This window comes from Nerophis lumbriciformis, linkage group LG28 (assembly GCF_033978685.3).
Source record: "Nerophis lumbriciformis linkage group LG28, RoL_Nlum_v2.1, whole genome shotgun sequence".
Taxonomy (NCBI): domain Eukaryota; kingdom Metazoa; phylum Chordata; class Actinopteri; order Syngnathiformes; family Syngnathidae; genus Nerophis; species Nerophis lumbriciformis.
In genome coordinates, this window is record NC_084575.2 from 9,618,495 (window position 1) to 9,638,613 (window position 20,119).

Consider the following 20,119-nt stretch of genomic DNA (forward strand, 5'->3'; position numbering starts at 1 on the left):
ATGATAATGTCCAGAAAAATTTGCTTTATATTACTATAGAGTCCTTTTAACGAATGAGTTTGATGGTTTATCACAAACCTTAAATGAAATTCCATGGCCACCGTCCTGCTCTCTATATCAACCAGGGTGAGCCCCACCCCTTTCGTGAGCGCACTGCGAAAGCGGACGAGGCGGGGTGTCGGTGCGGTGGGCGCGGTAGTGACCCTGGACGTGCGTCGGGCCCTTCTCACGGATCGCCTCAGCTACGGCTCCCGGTGGGGCCCTCTCGGGGGAAGGGGCCTCGGTCCCGGACCCCGGCGAGGCGTCCCTTCTCCGCTCCGTAAAAGTGTCCATCTCTTTTCTTTTTCTTTCTTCTGTTGTGGCATATGCAGCAGGTGCCTGCTCGTTTTTCGTATGTGGGTAACAACATTTAACTATGTATATATATTTCCCAATTGGTTTAACTGCCACCCGCAAAAAAAATAAAAAAATAAAAAAAATATCTAATTAATCTGCCCGACCCGACCCGCGAGCGGATAAAATCTTATTGTTTTTAATTTCATCCGCCCGATCCGCAGATAATCCGCGGACTCCGCGGTTGTGTCCGCAAACCGCGCATCTCTAGTACCTAGCTAGCTGCTAGCAACTTTGAATGCAAGCTAGTTAAGCAGCTTTAATGTGGCTGCTTATAAACTGAAGAATAAAATATTAAACTACCACGCAAAGAAAACGCTAATTATAAACTTCACAGCTATAAACAATGTTTGGTTGAAGTTAATGAGCTGTTGAAGGTAAGAGTACATTCGAAATGGCGGTCGGCGGGAAAAGTAGTAAACTAAATATAACATTGAACCATGCTTTTGAAAATGTATACATTTAAATCCTGGCAAATACTGACTTTTAACAATATAAATTATTACTTACATGAGTTCGGTAAAGTGTTTTCCTTGGGCTCCGTGAAGAAACGTGTCTGGGCTTGTTCTTCCACAGCTGGTCCTGACGTTTTAGGTCTGATATAAACCTTTGAACTGAGTTTTGCTAAATCAATTTATGTTGGAAGTCCAATAAAATTAATTTTATCACATAAAAAAGTAAGTTACGAAAATATTCACACTTTTTACTTATAGATAACTCAAAAACTCTAAAAATAAAAATAAATTGATTTATTGGAATAAATATACTTTTAAAAATAAAGTAGAATGGACAATACCACTGAAATAGTTTTTACAGAGCAGAGTAGTAGATTTTTGTAAAAAGCTTTTATAATTGTAAAGGACAATGTTTTATCAACTGATTGCAATAATGTAAACTTGTTTTAACTATTAAATGAACCAAAAATATTACTTATTTTATTTTTGTGAAAATATTGGACACAGTGTTTTGTCAAGCTTATGAGATGCGATGCAAGTGTAAGCCACTGTGACATTATTGTTCTTTTTTTTAATTTTTATAAATGTCTAATGATAATGTCAATGAGGGATTTTTAATCACTGCTATGTTGAAATTGTAACTAATATTGATACTGTTGTTGATAATATTCATTTTTGTTTCACTACTTTTGGTTTGTTCTGTGTCGTGTTTGTGTCTCCTCTCAATTGCTCTGTTTATTGCAGTTCTGAGTGTTGCTGGGTCGGGTTTGGTTTTGTAATTGGATTGCATTGTTATGGTATTGCTGTGTATTGTTTTGTTGGATTGATTAATTTAATAAAAAAATACATGCAAAAAATTAAAAAAATTAAAAATCGATTTTTTAAAAATGAGAATCGATTTTGAATCGCACAATGTGAGAATCGCGATTAAAATTCGAATCGATTTTTTCCCACACCCCTAATAACTGTGACATCACACAAAGTACGTTTTCATGGAGGATAGTTCTTGTACTTCACATACAAATACTGTAGAAGGTAAGGATCAATGAATGAATGAATGAATAAATACAGAAATTAATCAATATGTGGATGATGAATGGCTAAATTAATTGAAAAATGAATGTATGGATGAATGGATGTATCTGCCAATATGGAGGATTATATAGCATATCCAAGATCCAATACTTTCCTAAACTGGACTTTCAGGCAAAACGGAGGTGATCATACAAAGTATGATTTCATGGGGGATAGTTCATGTACTTCACATACAAATACTGTAGAATGTAAGGAACACAGAGTGAATTAATTAATTATTGAATAAATGGATGGATGAATGCATAATTAAATGGACGGATGAATGAAGGAATTTATCAATTGAAAATAAATACATGAATGAACGAAAGAAGTAACTAAATTAAAAAAATAAACCCATGAATGGATGAATACAGGAATATATGAATAAATAAATGCATTGATCAATGAATGATCAATAGATATTTGATCATACAAAGTACATTTTCATGGAAGATAGCTCCTGTACTTTACATACAAATACAATAGAAGGTAAGAAATGTTGACTCCAAATGTTTTATTTTACAGTAGGAAGGGGATTCATAAGGCTGCATTCGTCGTAGTTTACCTGACACATGAAACGCGACGATTTGGTGGTGCACTGTTAACTTAAGCCGCCAGATGGCAGCAGAGTTTTGAATCTTGACCTCCAAAACATTAACATTTTAACATAATCATGCCTTTTGAAAATAAAACCAAACTTTTAAATTGGAAACATAGTATAAAAAAACAATACACTCGAAAACTATAGTAACAACTATAGTAGTGTTAGAAGTACTGTAATGTAGTAATGTTGGGGATTCACATGGCTTCATTTGTCGCGGTTTACCCGACACATGGAACGCGACACATTTGGGGCTTGCACTATCCACTTTAACCGCCAGATGGCAGTAGAGTGTTGACTGTCTTAAATTGTGTTTTGTGGCAATTCCAAATTTGACCTCAGCATCTGTTGCTATGTAGAATGGCACTTTCCATCATTTTCAGCGGACTGCATTGCAAAACAATTAACCCCCACCTCTTCCTCTCACGCAAAATCCACCTTGAAAATAAGTCATATGAATTCCTTCGCTACTGTATCAAAACATGAATGGGACCAATTTGATAGTATCATATTTCTTCTTGGTGTCTTAATTAGCAGACAGTTTGAATTTAAGAAATAAAACAAACCAAATGCCTCTCCTGGTGTGAAGTTGATCTACTTTTTCTTGTTCACAGAAGACAAGTGAACTGAACTAAAAGTGGACCAACATGTGCTTTAGTGAATTGATTTGATTAGATGTTAACCATTTTGTTTGCTTGCAGGTCTTTGCATGGAATATTTCATGTTGCACAACAATAAAGTGGATATTTATTCACTAAATCTGAGTTATGTTGAAATAAAAAGGTCTTAGGGAAGATCTTATTAGATTGTGCAGGTGTGCCTAATATTTTGACCACAGCGAGGACACAAACACAGGCGAACAAAGTGGGCGTTTTCATGAACGTGTCACTTTATTAGGTACATCTTGACAAAAGTAATCGTTGTTTCTCACCGCTCGCTGGATAAAAACAACGTCCATAAATTCATTGTTTTGTATATTCAAGGTATTACCACTGTGCCGAGGTATTTGCCAAGCATGTGGAAAACACATTGAAGAAAACAAAAGTGTATGTTGCAAACAGACATCTTTGGTGAGTAAATGCAAAATATAAAATAAATAAAGTGGTCTTTCGGTGAATAACACTACTAATAATGATAAGAAAGAAAAGCAGCAAAATAAAGCCGTTAAATGTTTGCTATATTGAAGAAGGCCGAGCCACAGTGACAACAATAGTGAGCAACAAACAAAAGTGCCAAAGTGAAAGGATCATTTTAATGACATTCAAACGATGCTAAAATCAAAACAATAAAACAAATTTGTGTAACTCGGCCTTATGTGATGCTTTGCCAAGAAAAAGAGGTCCTTTTAGAAGAAACAAGATGCTCACTGGTGAGCTTCACTGTTGACCAAAGTCTCAAAAACTTCTCATTTCCACTGGAGACAAAACACAATGATTTCACTGGGAATGTTTAAAAAACCAAAAAAAAAGGGCCAATTTGAGCGCTGACCTCAAAGCAGTAAAAGTACAACATCTTCATGCACTTCTTAGCAATTTTCTTTTATTATGGTAGAATAAAAGAAGGTGAGTTTTTGAAAATTCAGTTCCCTTTCAAAATAAAAGGAAAGCGGTGCGAACGGGATCCAAGCCCACAGCACGAACACAGCCTGTCCACACGTACTGTAATAATAATAATAATAATAATAATAATTATCACACGTACTGTAGGCAACGTGTTTGGATAGTTGGGATATCATAGAGATATAGATATAGATATATATTACAAAAACAGTATAACAATAGAAATCCCTGTAAAAAGCAAGTTCACAAGTTGGATGTGGCGTTTCCATGGCAACAAAAGCAGGTGACTTTGGAATGGTTCACGTTCCTGACCTTCGCGCCTCCAAGATGAAGGTCCGTTAAAGGAGTGCAAAGTGGAGAAGTTTCCTTCCTTCGCCACAAATGATGAAAACATAAATATCCAAAAATGTCCGTATAAAAAGTCCTTGAATCAATCGCCTGGCAAAAAAGGCCTCGAGGAGAATTTGAGGGCAGAGAAAAGTCCGAAAGTCGTCAAACCAGCGACTCCAAACTCTCTGCGGGCTCGCACTCCATTGCCGCCATCATGTTAGAGTCCGTGTGCATCGGGCCGCACTCGCCGTTCGCCACCAGGCTCAGCATGGCTTTGTAAAGGTACTGATACTCCTCCTGCAACACATCATTATTATCATTACTGTATCATCTTACTACATTCTATACATTCATATTACATCGCATTATTATCAATGTTATTATATTATAATATTGGATTAATAAAGTACTTCTGATTCTGATATTGTTTTTAAAAATCCTGGACTATAACCTACTACTTTTGTTCCATAATATTTAGATTTCAACAAATAGTTTTCAACATACACTGAAAAGATTATTTGTTATTGTTTGTGGTGCATTGTTTGCTGTGGGGTGAATGTCTACAATGTATTGCCTTATATGCTTTCATCCGGAAGTACAAGTGCCGCTCCTTATTCTAGTTTCTTCTTCTTCTCCATAGCCTATCCCAGCTGCACTCAGGCGGAAGGCGGTGTACACCCTGGAAAAGTCGCCACCTCATCACAGGGCCAACACAAATAGACAGACAACATTCACACACTAGGGCCAATTTAGTGTTGCCAATCAACCTATCCCCAGGTGCATGTCTTTGGAAGTGGGAGGAAGCCGGAGTACCCGGAGGGAACCCACGCAGTCACGGGGAGAACATGCAAACTCCACACGGAAAGACCGAGTCCAGGAATCAAACCCAGGACCTTCATTAACACATTCTGTGTTGTTTGGAATTAGATGAGGTCATATCCGGCTCATTAAATATGCGTGGTGGTCAAGCCAGCGTCTGTTCTCAATGGGTACTAGACGCCATCTAGCATTTCTGGAAGAAAAATGCCCTGTGCTTATGTTGTTTCTCGTCTTTACAAACTGTTCAAGTCGCGAAAAGGATAAACGCTTCTTCAGAGTTCCTCGTAGAGGTATAAAAAAGGGCGGAAGAGTGCAAGAGTTTACGAAAGAGGACGACAAAAGTGGCACACACTCCAGTCCAAGGAAGCAGAGTCAAAAATCGCACAAGTTTGCAGTGATCACTTCGTTAAAGGTTTGTTTGATATACTTTTAATGTTTATTATTCCCCTTTGAAATATTGTCTTGATATTATTTGTATTTGATCTTGTTTCGGAGTTAAACGCACTTTCGCTACGAACTCGGCGAGTCTAAATAAAAGAAAGCAAATGTGAGCAAAACGTAAAAGAATGTCTAAAGTGCACAATAAAAGGGAGAAAGCTAAAAAATCTACAAAACATTTCAGGAGGGGACAACTCCGCCTCTCAAAACGAGCTGTTTTTTAAGGGAGGGAAAAAAATGGCTGGTAAATATGTCTGCAAAAATAAATCCATGCACCATCATTACATGTTGTGGAGACCACAATGAAGGGTTTTAAAACTTCAACAAAAAAAATCATACTTTGACCCCTTTAAATATGTTTGAATATTTGCAATGACAAAAGAAAATGCAATAAATATTTTTAACTAGCGCCACTTTTCTTACATTGATGTTTGCCAATTGTTAGAAACTGGGCTTTTTTTTTTTTCACAAAGGCTAAAACTAATGAAAAGAGTTCTGAAAGCTGGAATTTGTCCATTCAGACTCGCCATAGTTTGAATGTTCCTCACTAATGCTGCTAAATGAAAGCCAGTAAACGCCATCTAAAAACATGCTAAGCTAATATCATTGTTTTAAAAAAAAAAAAGTTTGTGTTTTGTGCTAAAATAATAGTGCTAATTGCATTAGCATTTCATGCTAACCAAATATATTTAAGTTTGGTTAGTGTAACACCCATCACTACCATGTTAGCCTGCATTTGTGTGTAGTAATACACATAATATTATTAGAAGTACTAGATTGTCTTAAGATTTTGGATGAAGACTATACTGTACTAATTCTTAATGTTATATGTAGTATTATTAGTAGTACTACTGCTCTTAAAATTTTAGTGAAGACTAGTATTTGTACTACTTGTTAGTATTATACGTATTATTACATGTAGTATTACACGCAGTAGTATTAGTGGCACTATTGGTCTTACAATGTCGGTGATGAGTAGTACCGTATTTTTCGGACTATAAGTCGCAGTTTTTTTCATAGTTTGGCCGGGCTCCAGTGCGACTTATATATGTTTTTCTCCTTCTTTATTATGCATTTTCGGCAGGTGCGACTTATACTCCGGTGCGACTTATACTCCGAAAAATAAGGTATATGTACTACTTGTCAGTATTACATGTAGTATAACACATAGTATTATTAGCAGTACTATAGATCTTACAATGTCAGGGAAGACTAGTTGTCAGTATTACATGTAGGATAAACGCTTCTTCAGAGTTCCTCGTAGAGGTATAAAAAAGGGCGGAAGAGTGCAAGAGTTTACGAAAGAGGACGACAAAAGTGGCACACACTCCAGTCCAAGGAAGCAGAGTCAAAAATCGCACAAGTTTGCAGTGATCACTTCGTTAAAGGTTTGTTTGATATACTTTTAATGTTTATTATTCCCCATTGAAATATTGTCTTGATATTATTTGTATTTGATCTTGTTTCGGAGTTAAACGCACTTTCGCTACGAACTCGGCGAGTCTAAATAAAAGAAAGCAAATGTGAGCAAAACGTAAAAGAATGTCTAAAGTGCACAATAAAAGGGAGAAAGCTAAAAAATCTACAAAACATTTCAGGAGGGGACAACTCCGCCTCTCAAAACGAGCTGTTTTTTAAGGGAGGGAAAAAAATGGCTGGTAAATATGTCTGCAAAAATAAATCCATGCACCATCATTACATGTTGTGGAGACCACAATGAAGGGTTTTAAAACTTCAACAAAAAAAATCATACTTTGACCCCTTTAAATATGTTTGAATATTTGCAATGACAAAAGAAAATGCAATAAATATTTTTAACTAGCGCCACTTTTCTTACATTGATGTTTGCCAATTGTTAGAAACTGTGCTTTTTTTTTTTCTTCACAAAAGCTAAAACTAATGAAAAGAGTTCTGAAAGCTGGAATTTGTCCATTCAGACTCGCCATAGTTTGAATGTTCCTCACTAATGCTGCTAAATGAAAGCCAGTAAACGCCATCTAAAAACATGCTAAGCTAATATCATTGTTTTTAAAAAAAAAGTTTGTGTTTTGTGCTAAAATAATAGTGCTAATTGCATTAGCATTTCATGCTAACCAAATATATTTAAGTTTGGTTAGTGTAACACCCATCACTACCATGTTAGCCTGCATTTGTGTGTAGTAATACACATAATATTATTAGAAGTACTAGATGGTCTTATGATGTAGGTGAAGACTCTACTGTACTAATTCTTAATGTTATATGTAGTATTATTAGTAGTACTACTGCTCTTAAAATTTTAGTGAAGACTAGTATTTGTACTACTTGTTAGTATTATACGTATTATTACATGTAGTATTACACGCAGTAGTATTAGTGGCACTATTGGTCTTACAATGTCGGTGATGGGAAAGAATTCCACCGTATTTTTCGGACTATAAGTCGCAGTTTTTTTCATAGTTAGTGCGACTTATATATGTTTTTCTCCTTCTTTATTATGCATTTTCGGCAGGTGCGACTTATACTCCGGTGCGACTTATACTCCGAAAAATAAGGTATATGTACTACTTGTCAGTATTACATGTAGTATAACACATAGTATTATTAGCAGTACTATAGATCTTACAATGTCAGGGAAGACTAGTTGTCAGTATTACATGTAGGATAAACGCTTCTTCAGAGTTCCTCGTAGAGGTATAAAAAAGGGCGGAAGAGTGCAAGAGTTTACGAAAGAGGACGACAAAAGTGGCACACACTCCAGTCCAAGGAAGCGGAGTCAAAAATCGCACAAGTTTGCAGTGATCACTTCGTTAAAGGTTTGTTTGATATACTTTTAATGTTTATTATTCCCCATTGAAATATTGTCTTGATATTATTTGTATTTGATCTTGTTTCGGAGTTAAACGCACTTTCGCTACGAACTCGGCGAGTCTAAATAAAAGAAAGCAAATGTGAGCAAAACGTAAAAGAATGTCTAAAGTGCACAATAAAAGGGAGAAAGCTAAAAAATCTACAAAACATTTCAGGAGGGGACAACTCCGCCTCTCAAAACGAGCTGTTTTTTAAGGGAGGGAAAAAAATGGCTGGTAAATATGTCTGCAAAAATAAATCCATGCACCATCATTACATGTTGTGGAGACCACAATGAAGGGTTTTAAAACTTCAACAAAAAAAATCATACTTTGACCCCTTTAAATATGTTTGAATATTTGCAATGACAAAAGAAAATGCAATAAATATTTTTAACTAGCGCCACTTTTCTTACATTGATGTTTGCCAATTGTTAGAAACTGTCCTTTTTTTTTTCCACAAAAGCTAAAACTAATGAAAAGAGTTCTGAAAGCTGGAATTTGTCCATTCAGTTTGAATGTTCCTCACTAATGCTGCTAAATGAAAGCCAGTAAACGCCATCTAAAAACATGCTAAGCTAATATCATTGTTTAAAAAAAAAAAGTTTGTGTTTTGTGCTAAAATAATAGTGCTAATTGCATTAGCATTTCATGCTAACCAAATATATTTAAGTTTGGTTAGTGTAACACCCATCACTACCATGTCAGCCTGCATTTGTGTGTAGTAATACACATAATATTATTAGAAGTACTAGATGGTCTTATGATGTAGGTGAAGACTCTACTGTACTAATTCTTAATGTTATATGTAGTATTATTAGTAGTACTACTGCTCTTAAAATTTTAGTGAAGACTAGTATTTGTACTACTTGTTAGTATTATACGTATTATTACATGTAGTATTACACGCAGTAGTATTAGTGGCACTATTGGTCTTACAATGTCGGTGATGAGTAGTACCGTATTTTTCGGACTATAAGTCGCAGTTTTTTTCATAGTTTGGCCGGGCTCCAGTGCGACTTGTATGTGTTTTTCTCCTTCTTTATTATGCATTTTCGGCAGGTGCGACTTATACTCCGGTGCGACTTATACTCCGAAAAATAAGGTATATGTACTACTTGTCAGTATTACATGTAGTATTATTAGCAGTACTATAGATCTTACAATGTCAGGGAAGACTAGTAGTTGTCAGTATTACATGTAGTATAACACATAGTATTATTAATAGTAAATGGTAAATGGGTTATACTTGTATAGCGCTTTTCTACCTTCAAGGTACTATAGATCTTACAATGTCAGTGAAGACTAGTTGTCAGTATTACATGTAGTATAACACATAGTATTATTAGTAGTACTATAGATCTCACAATGTCAGTGAAGACCCCGGGCCTCATGAGGTTGATCATCTTGGCCACCTGGTAGATGTCGACCACACCCTCGTCCTCCAGCTGCTGAGACAGCGAGGTGAGGGCACACAGCTTACCTGCTGCCACAGCTCCATACCTGCAGCAAGTGTGCAAATTGTGAGAGGAAATACACAACCCAAAACCAGTGAAGTTGGCACTTTGTGTAAATGGTAAATAAAAACAGAATACAATGATTTGCAAATCATCTTCAACTTATATTCAATTGAATAGACTGCAAAGACAAGAAACTTAATGTTCGAACAGTAACTTATTTTGCAAATAATCATTAACTTAGAATTTAATGGTAGCAACACATTGCAAAAAAGTTGGCACAGGGGCATTTTTACCACTGTGTTACGTGGGCCTTTCCTTTTAACAACACTCAATAAACGTTTGGGAACTGAGGAGACCAATTTTTGAAGCTTTTCAGGTGGAATTCTTTCCCATTCTTGCTTGATGTACAGCTTAAGTTGTTCAACAGTCTTAGTATTTTAGGCTTCATAATGCGCCACACAGGTCTGGACTACAGGCAGGCCAGATTAAAACCAGCCACACTGTTGTTACACATGCAGAATGTGGCTTAGCATTGTCTTGCTGAAATAAGCAGGGGCGTCCATGAAAAATGCGTTGCTTGGATGGCAACTTATGTTGCTCCAAAACCTGTATGTACTTTTCAGCATTAATGGTGCCTTCGCAGATGTGTAAGTTACCCATGCCTTGGGCACTAATACACCCCCATACCATCACAGATGCCGGCTTTTCAACTTTGCGCCTATAACAATCCGGGTGGTTCTTTTCCTCTTTGGTCCGGAGGACACGACGTCCGCAGTTTCCAAAAACAATTTGAAATGTGGACTTGTCAGACCACAGAACACTTTTACACTTTGCATCAGTCCATCTTAGATGAGCTCGGGCCCAACGAAGCCGGCGGAGTTTCTGGGTGTTGTTGATAAATGGCTTTCGCTTTGCATATTGGAGTTTTAACTTGCACTTACAGATGTAGCGACGAACTGTAATTACTGACAGTGGTTTTCTGAAGGGTTCCTGAGCCCACGTGGTGATATCCTTTACACACCGATGTCGATTTTTGATGCAATACCAAGGTCACGGGTTTTCTTCCTTGCCGCTTACATGCAGTGATTTCTCTAGATAGCGAAATCCCTAAACACCTTGCAATAGCTCGTTGAGAAATGTTGTTGACAAAGTGGTGACCCTCGCCCCGTCCTTGTTTGTGAATGACTGAGCATTTCATGGAAGCTGCTTTTATACCCAATCATGGCACCCACCTGTTCCCAATTAGCCTGTTCACCTGTGGGATTTTTCAAACAAGCGCTTGATGAGCATTTCTCAACTTTTCCGTCTTTTTTGCCACTTGTGCCAGCTCTTTTGAAACATGTTGCAAGCATCAAATTTCAAATGAGCAAAAAAATAACAAAGTTTACCAGTTTGAACGTTAAGTATCTTGTCTTTGCAGTCTATTCAATTGAATATAAGTTGAAAAGGGTTAGCAAATCAATGTATTCTGTTTTTATTTACGATTTACACAATAGGCCAACTTCACTGGTTTTGTAGAAATATGGAGTAATGAAGTAGCAGCGACATCATACTCGTCGTGTACGATGGTGGGGCCGTCTCGCGTCATGGCCTCCTCCTTGATGACCTTGATGAGCTCGAAGGCGCTGCTGAGAGGAGCGTCAGGGTTGGGCCACTTGGGGCACTGGAAGTGTCGCACTTCCAGCACGTAGTCGTCCTGATGCACACAGGAAGTGACATCAAGAGACAGGCAGTTGGGCGAGGGAGGGGGTGGGGTGGGGGGGTGGCGTCTCGTACCTGCGTGGCTTCCAGGATGAAGTCGTGGATGATGATCTGCTCCTCGTTGGAGAGACAAAGTCTGTCCTTGCTGATGAGCGTGACGGTGAAGGCGATGCAGTTCATGGCTTCTTCTCGACTCGGCCAGTACACAAACTCATCCTCCGCCTGCAGACAAACATCTTTTGTCCCTTTTCTTCCATTTCACCCTTCTGCTCATCATCACACAAACATATGTGTGTCTTACAACAATAAACACGAGGGCTGGGAATCTTTGGGCACCACACGGTTCCATTCAGATTCAATTCTCGGTTCAAAACAATTCTGGATTCAAAATCAATACTTTTTTTTTGTTAACAATGGGCGTCTATGATTAACTACATTCCTTCATAAAATAGATAAACAGCTGTGATTTTATATGACTTCAAATAAAAACTGGTTTTGTTTAATAAAGTCCTACCCAAACATTTAAAGGGGAACATTATCACCAGACCTATGTAAGCGTCAATATACAGGTAAAAGCCAGTAAATTAGAATATTTTGAAAAACTTGATTTATTTCAGTAATTGCATTCAAAAGGTGTAACTTGTACATTATATTTATTCATTGCACACAGACTGATGCATTCAAATGTTTATTTCATTTAATTTTGATGATTTGAAGTGGCAACAAATGAAAATCCAAAATTCCGTGTGTCACAAAATTAGAATATTACTTAAGGCTAATACAAAAAAGGGATTTTTAGAAATGTTGGCCAACTGAAAAGTATGAAAATGAAAAATATGAGCATGTACAATACTCAATACTTGGTTGGAGCTCCTTTTGCCTCAATTACTGCGTTAATGCGGCGTGGCATGGAGTCGATGAGTTTCTGGCACTGCTCAGGTGTTATGAGAGCCCAGGTTGCTCTGATAGTGGCCTTCAACTCTTCTGCGTTTTTGGGTCTGGCATTCTGCATCTTCCTTTTCACAATACCCCACAGATTTTCTATGGGGCTAAGGTCAGGGGAGTTGGCGGGCCAATTTAGAACAGAAATACCATGGTCCGTAAACCAGGCACGGGTAGATTTTGCGCTGTGTGCAGGCGCCAAGTCCTGTTGGAACTTGAAATCTCCATCTCCATAGAGCAGGTCAGCAGCAGGAAGCATGAAGTGCTCTAAAACTTGCTGGTAGACGGCTGCGTTGACCCTGGATCTCAGGAAACAGAGTGGACCGACACCAGCAGATGACATGGCACCCCAAACCATCACCCAACCATGCAAATTTTGCATTTCCTTTGGAAATCGAGGTCCCAGAGTCTGGAGGAAGACAGGAGAGGCACAGGATCCACGTTGCCTGAAGTCTAGTGTAAAGTTTCCACCATCAGTGATGGTTTGGGGTGCCATGTCATCTGCTGGTGTCGGTCCACTCTGTTTCCTGAGATCCAGGGTCAACGCAGCCGTCTACCAGCAAGTTTTAGAGCACTTTATGCTTCCTGCTGCTGACCTGCTCTATGGAGATGGAGATTTCAAGGTTGTCCTAATTTGGACAACCATACCTGGTTGTCCAAATTAGGCGTAATAATGTGTTAATTCCACGACTGTATATATCGGTTGATATCGGTATCGGTAATTAAAGAGTTGGACAATATCCGAATATCGGATATCGGCAAAAAGCCATTATTGGACATCCCTACTCATAAGTATTTCATAACATAACATTTTTGTAGTACCATAAATTGTGTAATAATTGGAGAAAAGCGATAATTTCTCAAATTTGAAAACTTAACTTTGTTGAAAAAGCCATAGCAAAGATTGCAGATTTGACAGTAGATAAAACACACGAGTCTTGCAAAGTGCTCACCAGGCCCTGGTTGTCTGGCAACATGACAATAATTTGTGCGTTATGATCCCAAATCATCCTCCAGAAGTCAGTGGTGGTGTGTGGCAAAGGATGCTGGGTAATGATAAACTCATTGCTCCTGTAGTATCCCTGAGGAGACAAAGTGGTGTGCGGTCAGCGCCAGTGACGGCACGGCGGTGGAGGCGTGGTGAGAGCGCACCATGATGTATGACGCGTTGATGTAATCGGTTCCTTTCATCCCAGGCAAAGTCGTGAGTCCGACTCTCGCTCGCTCGGCTGCAGAGGCAGGAAAAAAAACAAACACTCGAGTCAGGAGGCGGCCGCCGTAATCATGCTGGCTGATAACACACATTTTCTTGCCGCTCCTCACCGTTGCCATAGCAACCACAACCTCCATTTCCCCCATAGAAAGGATGAACTTGTGGGATTATGTAAAGAATATTCTAATTTTGGACTGTGCATTGTCTTTAATCATGTATGCTTTCATGTTTATTCATGGCAGCTTCTTTCAACACGACACTCACATGGGACCACTGAGGAGTTGCGGTTCTTCTCCTTGTTGCAATCTTTGTGAGCGCTGAAACATTCCACCAAGCGACTGTTGCATTGCGTCAGCAGCTGTGACACACAACGGGAAGAGGTCAGTCACATGGTAACCCAACAAACCGGAAGTGAGACTTACATTTTGGGACAAAAATCCTAAATAATTGACCTTTAGTACAAAGAACATCATCCAATCCAATCCACTTTATTTATATAGCACATTTAAACAACAAAATGTTTCCAAAGTGCTGCACAACAATATTAAACACAATTAAAAACAATATAAAATAAATGTGATTAAAAACAATTTCAAAGGGTAAAACCAATTAAAACAGTAAATAGAAAGCAAAAAGCAAAATGTTAAAAACACAGAGGACAACAGAGGACCACACAACTCACGTAGTGTTAAAAGCCAGAGAATAAAAGTGGGTCTTAAGACGAGACCTAAAACACTCCACTGTGGGAGCAGTTGGAACATGGAGGGGCAGAGTGTTCCAGAGCTTAGGGCCGACCACAGAGAAGGCCCTGTCTCCCCTGGTTTTAAGTCTCGTCTTGGACACCACGAGCTGGAGCTGGCTCTCGGACCTCAGAGCGCGCGCAGGATTGTAAGTTTGGATGAGGTCCGAGATATACTGAGGTGCCAGTCCATGTAAAGCTTTAAAAACAAACAGCAAGGTTTTAAAATCAATTCTAAAATGAACAGGGAGCCAGTGCAAACTCTCAAGGATTGGGGTTATATGCTGGCGTCTCCTGGCCCCTGTTAAAAGTCGTGCTGCCGCATTCTGGACTAACTGCAACCGGGAGAGAGCTTTTTGGCTAATGCCAGCATAAAGTGCATTGCAGTAGTCCAGGCCACTTGAAATAAAAGCATGCACGACTTGTTCAAAAAGGTTCAAAGATAAAAACGGTTTTACCTTTGCTAAAAGACGAAGATGATAAAAACACGATTTTAAAACGCCATTGACTTGTTTGTCAAGTTTAAAATGGCTGTCTATAGTGACGCCAAGGCTGGTGACTTTGGGACGCACATCATTTTGCAATGGTCCCAAGTCAGTGAGGGCCGGACCAAACACTAAAATTTCCGTTTTTCCCTCATTCATTATTAAAAAATTCTGGGCTAACCAAGCCTTGACGTGGCATAGACAGTTGAGAAGGAGTGTCAGGGAGCCGTGGCCTTTTGAAATAGGCATATAAATTTGGCAGTCGTCTGCATAAAAGTGATAAAACACTCCATGCCTCTTAAAAATCTCTCCAAGAGGAAGAAGGTACAGTGCAAACAGGATGGGGCCTAGAATAGATCCCTGGGGGACACCACAGTAAAGCGGAGCAGAAGAAGAAGTGGCGTCCCCCAGCCGGACAGAGAAAGACCTTTCTGACAGGTAGGATCTAAACCACTCTAATGCAGTCCCCCTGACACCCACACAGTCTCTCAGGCGATCTAAAAGAGTTGTGTGGTGGACTGTGTCAAAGGCAGCTGGAAGATCTAAAAGCACTAAAATGGCAGAGCTGCCAGAATCAGATATTAAAAGCAAATCATTAAAAACCTTTAAAAGTGCAGATTCAGTACTGTGCAAAGCTTTGTATCCAGACTGAAATGGATCTAAAGTGCTATTTTCATCTAAAAAAGGTTGTAGTTGCGCCAAAACACATTTCTCCAAAATTTTTGACACAAAAGGTAATTTAGAAATGGGCCGATAATTTCACAAAATTGTCAAATCATGTCAAAACTCATGTCATATAGTAAGTTAATTCAGCTTTAAAAATCATGTGGCGTGCATGAGAAAGTAAAGGAATACAGAGCTGTATATGAAGTACAACACAGCAGCAACACAACCAATGTTGTAACAGCAGTGAGGAGCAAACTGCATTTATAGCCTTGACAACAGTACGACAAATAACATGCGAGACTTTTACACCAACAGCCTAATAACATTTTAAAGTGCATGCAGAGATGCTGACCGCCCATCTTAAAAAAACTAAACAAAAACAAGAGTTTGCCTACAGCCACAGCTGGTAATATCAATGTTTATCAACTCTGCGCTAATTAGAGATCCTGGCTATTTATTTGTGTCGACTGCAGGAGAGTTAGCAGTTCTTTGAATAAAGGTGTTAATCACAGCGTTTACTGTAAGCCCCTGCTTTTTTTCCCTACACTTTGTAACCTGCGGCTTATGGATTTCCTTTGCTAAAAGCCATAATGCAAATAGTTTTCATAAAACACATGCAAATACATTGACAAGGTGTGTTATTGTTTGTGGTATGGCACCATCTTTTGGACTCGTGAACTTAGACTTAGACTTAGACAAACTTTAATGATCCACAAGGGAAATTGTTCAACACAGTAGCTCAGTTACAATGATGGAAAGTGTAAGGATGGAAAGGACAATGCAGGTATAAATAGACTAATAAGGCGATAAAAAAATCTAACATGCATACGAATATATACATATGTGTACAGAATAATATATATACAGATATATTATATTATGTCAATAACGTATATACAATATATACCAATGACCATGTACAATATTACAGTATATACAGTATATGTGACAGCAGCAGCATAAAATAGAGAGTAGATCCAGCAGGAAATAGAAAATAGACATTATAAACATATAAACAAAGAGAAGTAGCTAACATGTCAGGTGTCAGGTAATAGGCAGATGTCTATAACGCCTACAGTATTTAAAGTTAAAGTACCAATGATTGTCTCACACACACACTAGGTGTGGTGAAATTTGTCTTCTGCATTTGACCCATCCCTTTGTTCACCCCCTGGTAGGTGAGGGGAGCAGTGGGCAACAGCTGTGCTGCACCCGGTAATCATTTTTGGTGATTTAACCCCCAATTCCAACCCTTGATGCTGAGTGCCAAGCAGGGAGGTAATATAGTCTTTGGTATGACTCGGCGGGGGTTTGAACTCACAACCTACCGATCTCAGGGCAGACACTCTAACCACTACGCCACTGTTCAGTGCTTTAAACCGGAAGTACAAGTAAAGTTCCGTCTTCCAATCTTCCATAGCGTTTCTCTACATATGATTTCTTGTGTGATGTCTGTCGTAGTGTTTTCATTTACATTTGTACATGCTATCGTAATACTAGCAAGCAAACGTTGTTAGCATTAGCTACTATTCTAACACTTTTACAAGTGTCTGTGTTAGTATTATCAACTTACTATGGTATTCTTTTTGTATTGTTTCAGTTTTCACACATTCCTCAGTAATCTCATCAAAATGTCACAAGGAGTTATTTAGTCTGTTTAGCTGATTGGAGAGCTACCTTCCGCAGCTAGTGGGTCCGTGACGATGACTTCTGTTTTGTTTGATCAGCTGTTTTACTGCTGTGTTACAGACACAGTTTGACAACAATTAAGGTGTATTAATAAACATTTACAAAAATATGTAAATAACTCATTTAACAACAAAATGTACAGTGGGGCAAAAAAGTATTTAGTCAGCCACCGATTGTGCAAGTTCTCCCACTTAAAATGATGACAGAGGTCTGTAATTTTCATCATAGGTACACTTCAACTGTGAGAGACAGAATGTGGAAAAAAAAATCCAGGAATTCACATTGTAGGAATTTTAAAGAATTTATTTGTAAAATATGGTGGAAAATAAGTATTTGGTCAATAACAAAAATTCAACTCAATGCTTTGTAATATAACCTTTGTTGGCATTAACAGAGGTCAAATGATTACTATAGGTCTTTACCAGGTTTGCACACACAGTAGCTGGTATTTTGGCCCATTCCTCCATGCAGATCTTCTCGAGAGCAGTGATGTTTTGGGGCTGTCGCCGAGCAACACAGACTTTCAACTCCCTTCACAGATTTTCTATGGGGTTGAGGTCTGGAGACTACAGGACTTTCAAATGCTTCTTACGGAGCCACTCCTTCGTTGCCCGGGCGGTGTGTTTGGGATCATTGTCATGCTGGAAGACCCAGCCACGTTTCATCTTCAAAGCTCTCACTGATGGAAGGAGGTTTTGGCTCAAAATTTCACGATACATGGCCCCATTTATTCTTTCCTTAACACGGATCAGTCGACTTGTCCCCTTAGCAGAAAAACAGCCCCAAAGCATGATGTTTCCACCCCCATGCTTCACAGTAGGTATGGTGTTCTTGGGATGCAACTCAGGATTCTTCTTCCTCCAAACACGACGAGTTGAGTTTATACCAAAAAGTTCTATTTTGGTTTCATCTGACCACATGACATTCTCCCAATCCTCTGCTGTATCATCCATGTGCTCTTTGGCAAACTTCAGACGGGCCTGGACATGCACTGGCTTAAGCAGGGGGACACGTCTGGCACTGCAGAATTTGATTCCCTGTCGGCGTAGTGTGTTACTGATGGTAACCTTTGTTACTTTGGTCCCAGCTCTCTGCAGGTCATTCACCAGGTCTCCCTGTGTGGTTCTGGGATTTTTGCTCACCGTTCTCATGATCATTTTGACCCCACGGGATGAGATCTTGCGTGGAGCTCCAGATCGAGGGAGATTATCAGTGGTCTTGTATGGCTTCCATTTTCTGATAATTGCTCCCACAGTTGATTTTTTCACACCAAGCTGCTTGCCTATTGTAGATTCACTCTTCACAGTCTGGTGCAGGTCTACCATTATTTTCCTGGTGTCCTTCGACAGCTCTTTGGTCTTGGCCATAGTGGAGTTTGGAGTCTGACTGTTTGAGGCTGTGGACATGTGTCTTTTATACAGATAACCAGTTCAAACAGGTCCCATTAATACAGGTAACGAGTGGAGAACAGAAGAGCTTCTTAAAGAAGAAGTTACAGGTCTGTGAGAGCCAGAGATCTTCCTTGTTTGAAGTGACCAAATACTTATTTTCCACCATAATTTACAAATAAATTCTTTAAAATTCCTACAATGTGAATTCCTGGATTTTTTTTCACATTCTGTCTCTCACAGTTGAAGTGTACCTATGATGAAAATTACAGACCTCTGTCATCATTTTAAGTGGGAGAACTTGCATAATCGGTGGCTGACTAAATACTTTTTTGCCCCACTGTATATATCTGTGACTTATACTCTGGTGCGGCTAATATATAATTAAAAAAAAAAATTTATTTAGTGGCCGTGGGTTATATATCAGTGAACTTTATAGTTCAGAAAATGCGGTACTTTAGTACATTTGAGAAGAAAATTACAGGAATACATATGGTCTGTTCCAGGGTGAACCTTTCGCCATTGTAATATGTTTATAAACTGTGAGAGCCACCATTGTCAACTGAAGTGTAAACATGAGTTAACAATGAAACAATGACATCCATCGATTTACAAATCCCTCTTTTGACTTATTTTTCAAATTATGAATGAATCTTAGACCAAATAAAAACATGCTTTGTTGCACAAACCTTGTCTGTGTACTAACATTTCATCGACCCATTGTGTGCCTGCAGCACATCCAATGTGGGCAGGCTGATCACTTCTCATTCAGTTAGCTACTTTGCTAATTGCTACTTTGTGTGGTTTTAAACGTTCTTTAGCCTTTTTTTTTTTTAGTTTTGCTTGCTCATTATGAGTCCAAAGAATGGGCTAGACAAACGATATACGGTTGGAAACAGTCAGGAAGTATCCACAGCGTTGTCGACACTGCCTCCCCCCTCCTGCTGCACGCAAAAGAAGATACATCAAGGTAGAGTAGATTTTATTTTTTATTTTCAGTGGCTCTTAAAAGTTAAAGAATTTTGTGATTTCTAACTCTAAGTGCACCACAGTGCTAGCGACAATGTGTGTGTGTTGTATTATTTTTATGCAATATCTATCACACTTTTTTTTACGATATAATTGCTAATGTAGTATTTTATCTTGCTGTGTTAAAATGTACATTTGACACATGCACTCATTTTCTATTTATTTTAAGTCTGTGCAGCACCGGATAGTCGAACCTCGGATTCAGGAGGAACAGTGTGGTTTTCGTCCTGGTCGTGGAACTGTGGACCAGCTCTATACTCTGGGCAGGGTCCTTGAGGGTGCATGGGAGTTTGCCCAACCAGTCTACATG

At 38.8% G+C, this 20,119-nt stretch overlaps 1 protein-coding gene across 2 annotated transcripts in view; it reads right to left on the reverse strand.

Annotated features, from left to right (window-relative positions):
• Positions 1-3,390: 3,390 nt before the first annotated feature.
• The window catches only part of LOC133570836 (receptor-type tyrosine-protein phosphatase gamma-like), a 519,637-nt gene continuing 502,908 nt past the window's right edge, over positions 3,391-20,119 (reverse strand). For both annotated transcript variants that reach the window (XM_061923573.1, XM_061923574.1), the window contains exons 23-29: positions 14,078-14,171; positions 13,753-13,829; positions 13,554-13,682; positions 11,734-11,880; positions 11,511-11,653; positions 9,865-10,000; positions 3,391-4,709 (exon numbers count right to left, since the gene is read on the reverse strand). In XM_061923573.1, coding sequence (XP_061779557.1) covers positions 4,575-4,709; positions 9,865-10,000; positions 11,511-11,653; positions 11,734-11,880; positions 13,554-13,682; positions 13,753-13,829; positions 14,078-14,171 — 861 coding nt within the window. In that variant the 3' untranslated portion in view covers positions 3,391-4,574. The remainder of the gene's footprint in view (positions 4,710-9,864; positions 10,001-11,510; positions 11,654-11,733; positions 11,881-13,553; positions 13,683-13,752; positions 13,830-14,077; positions 14,172-20,119) is intronic.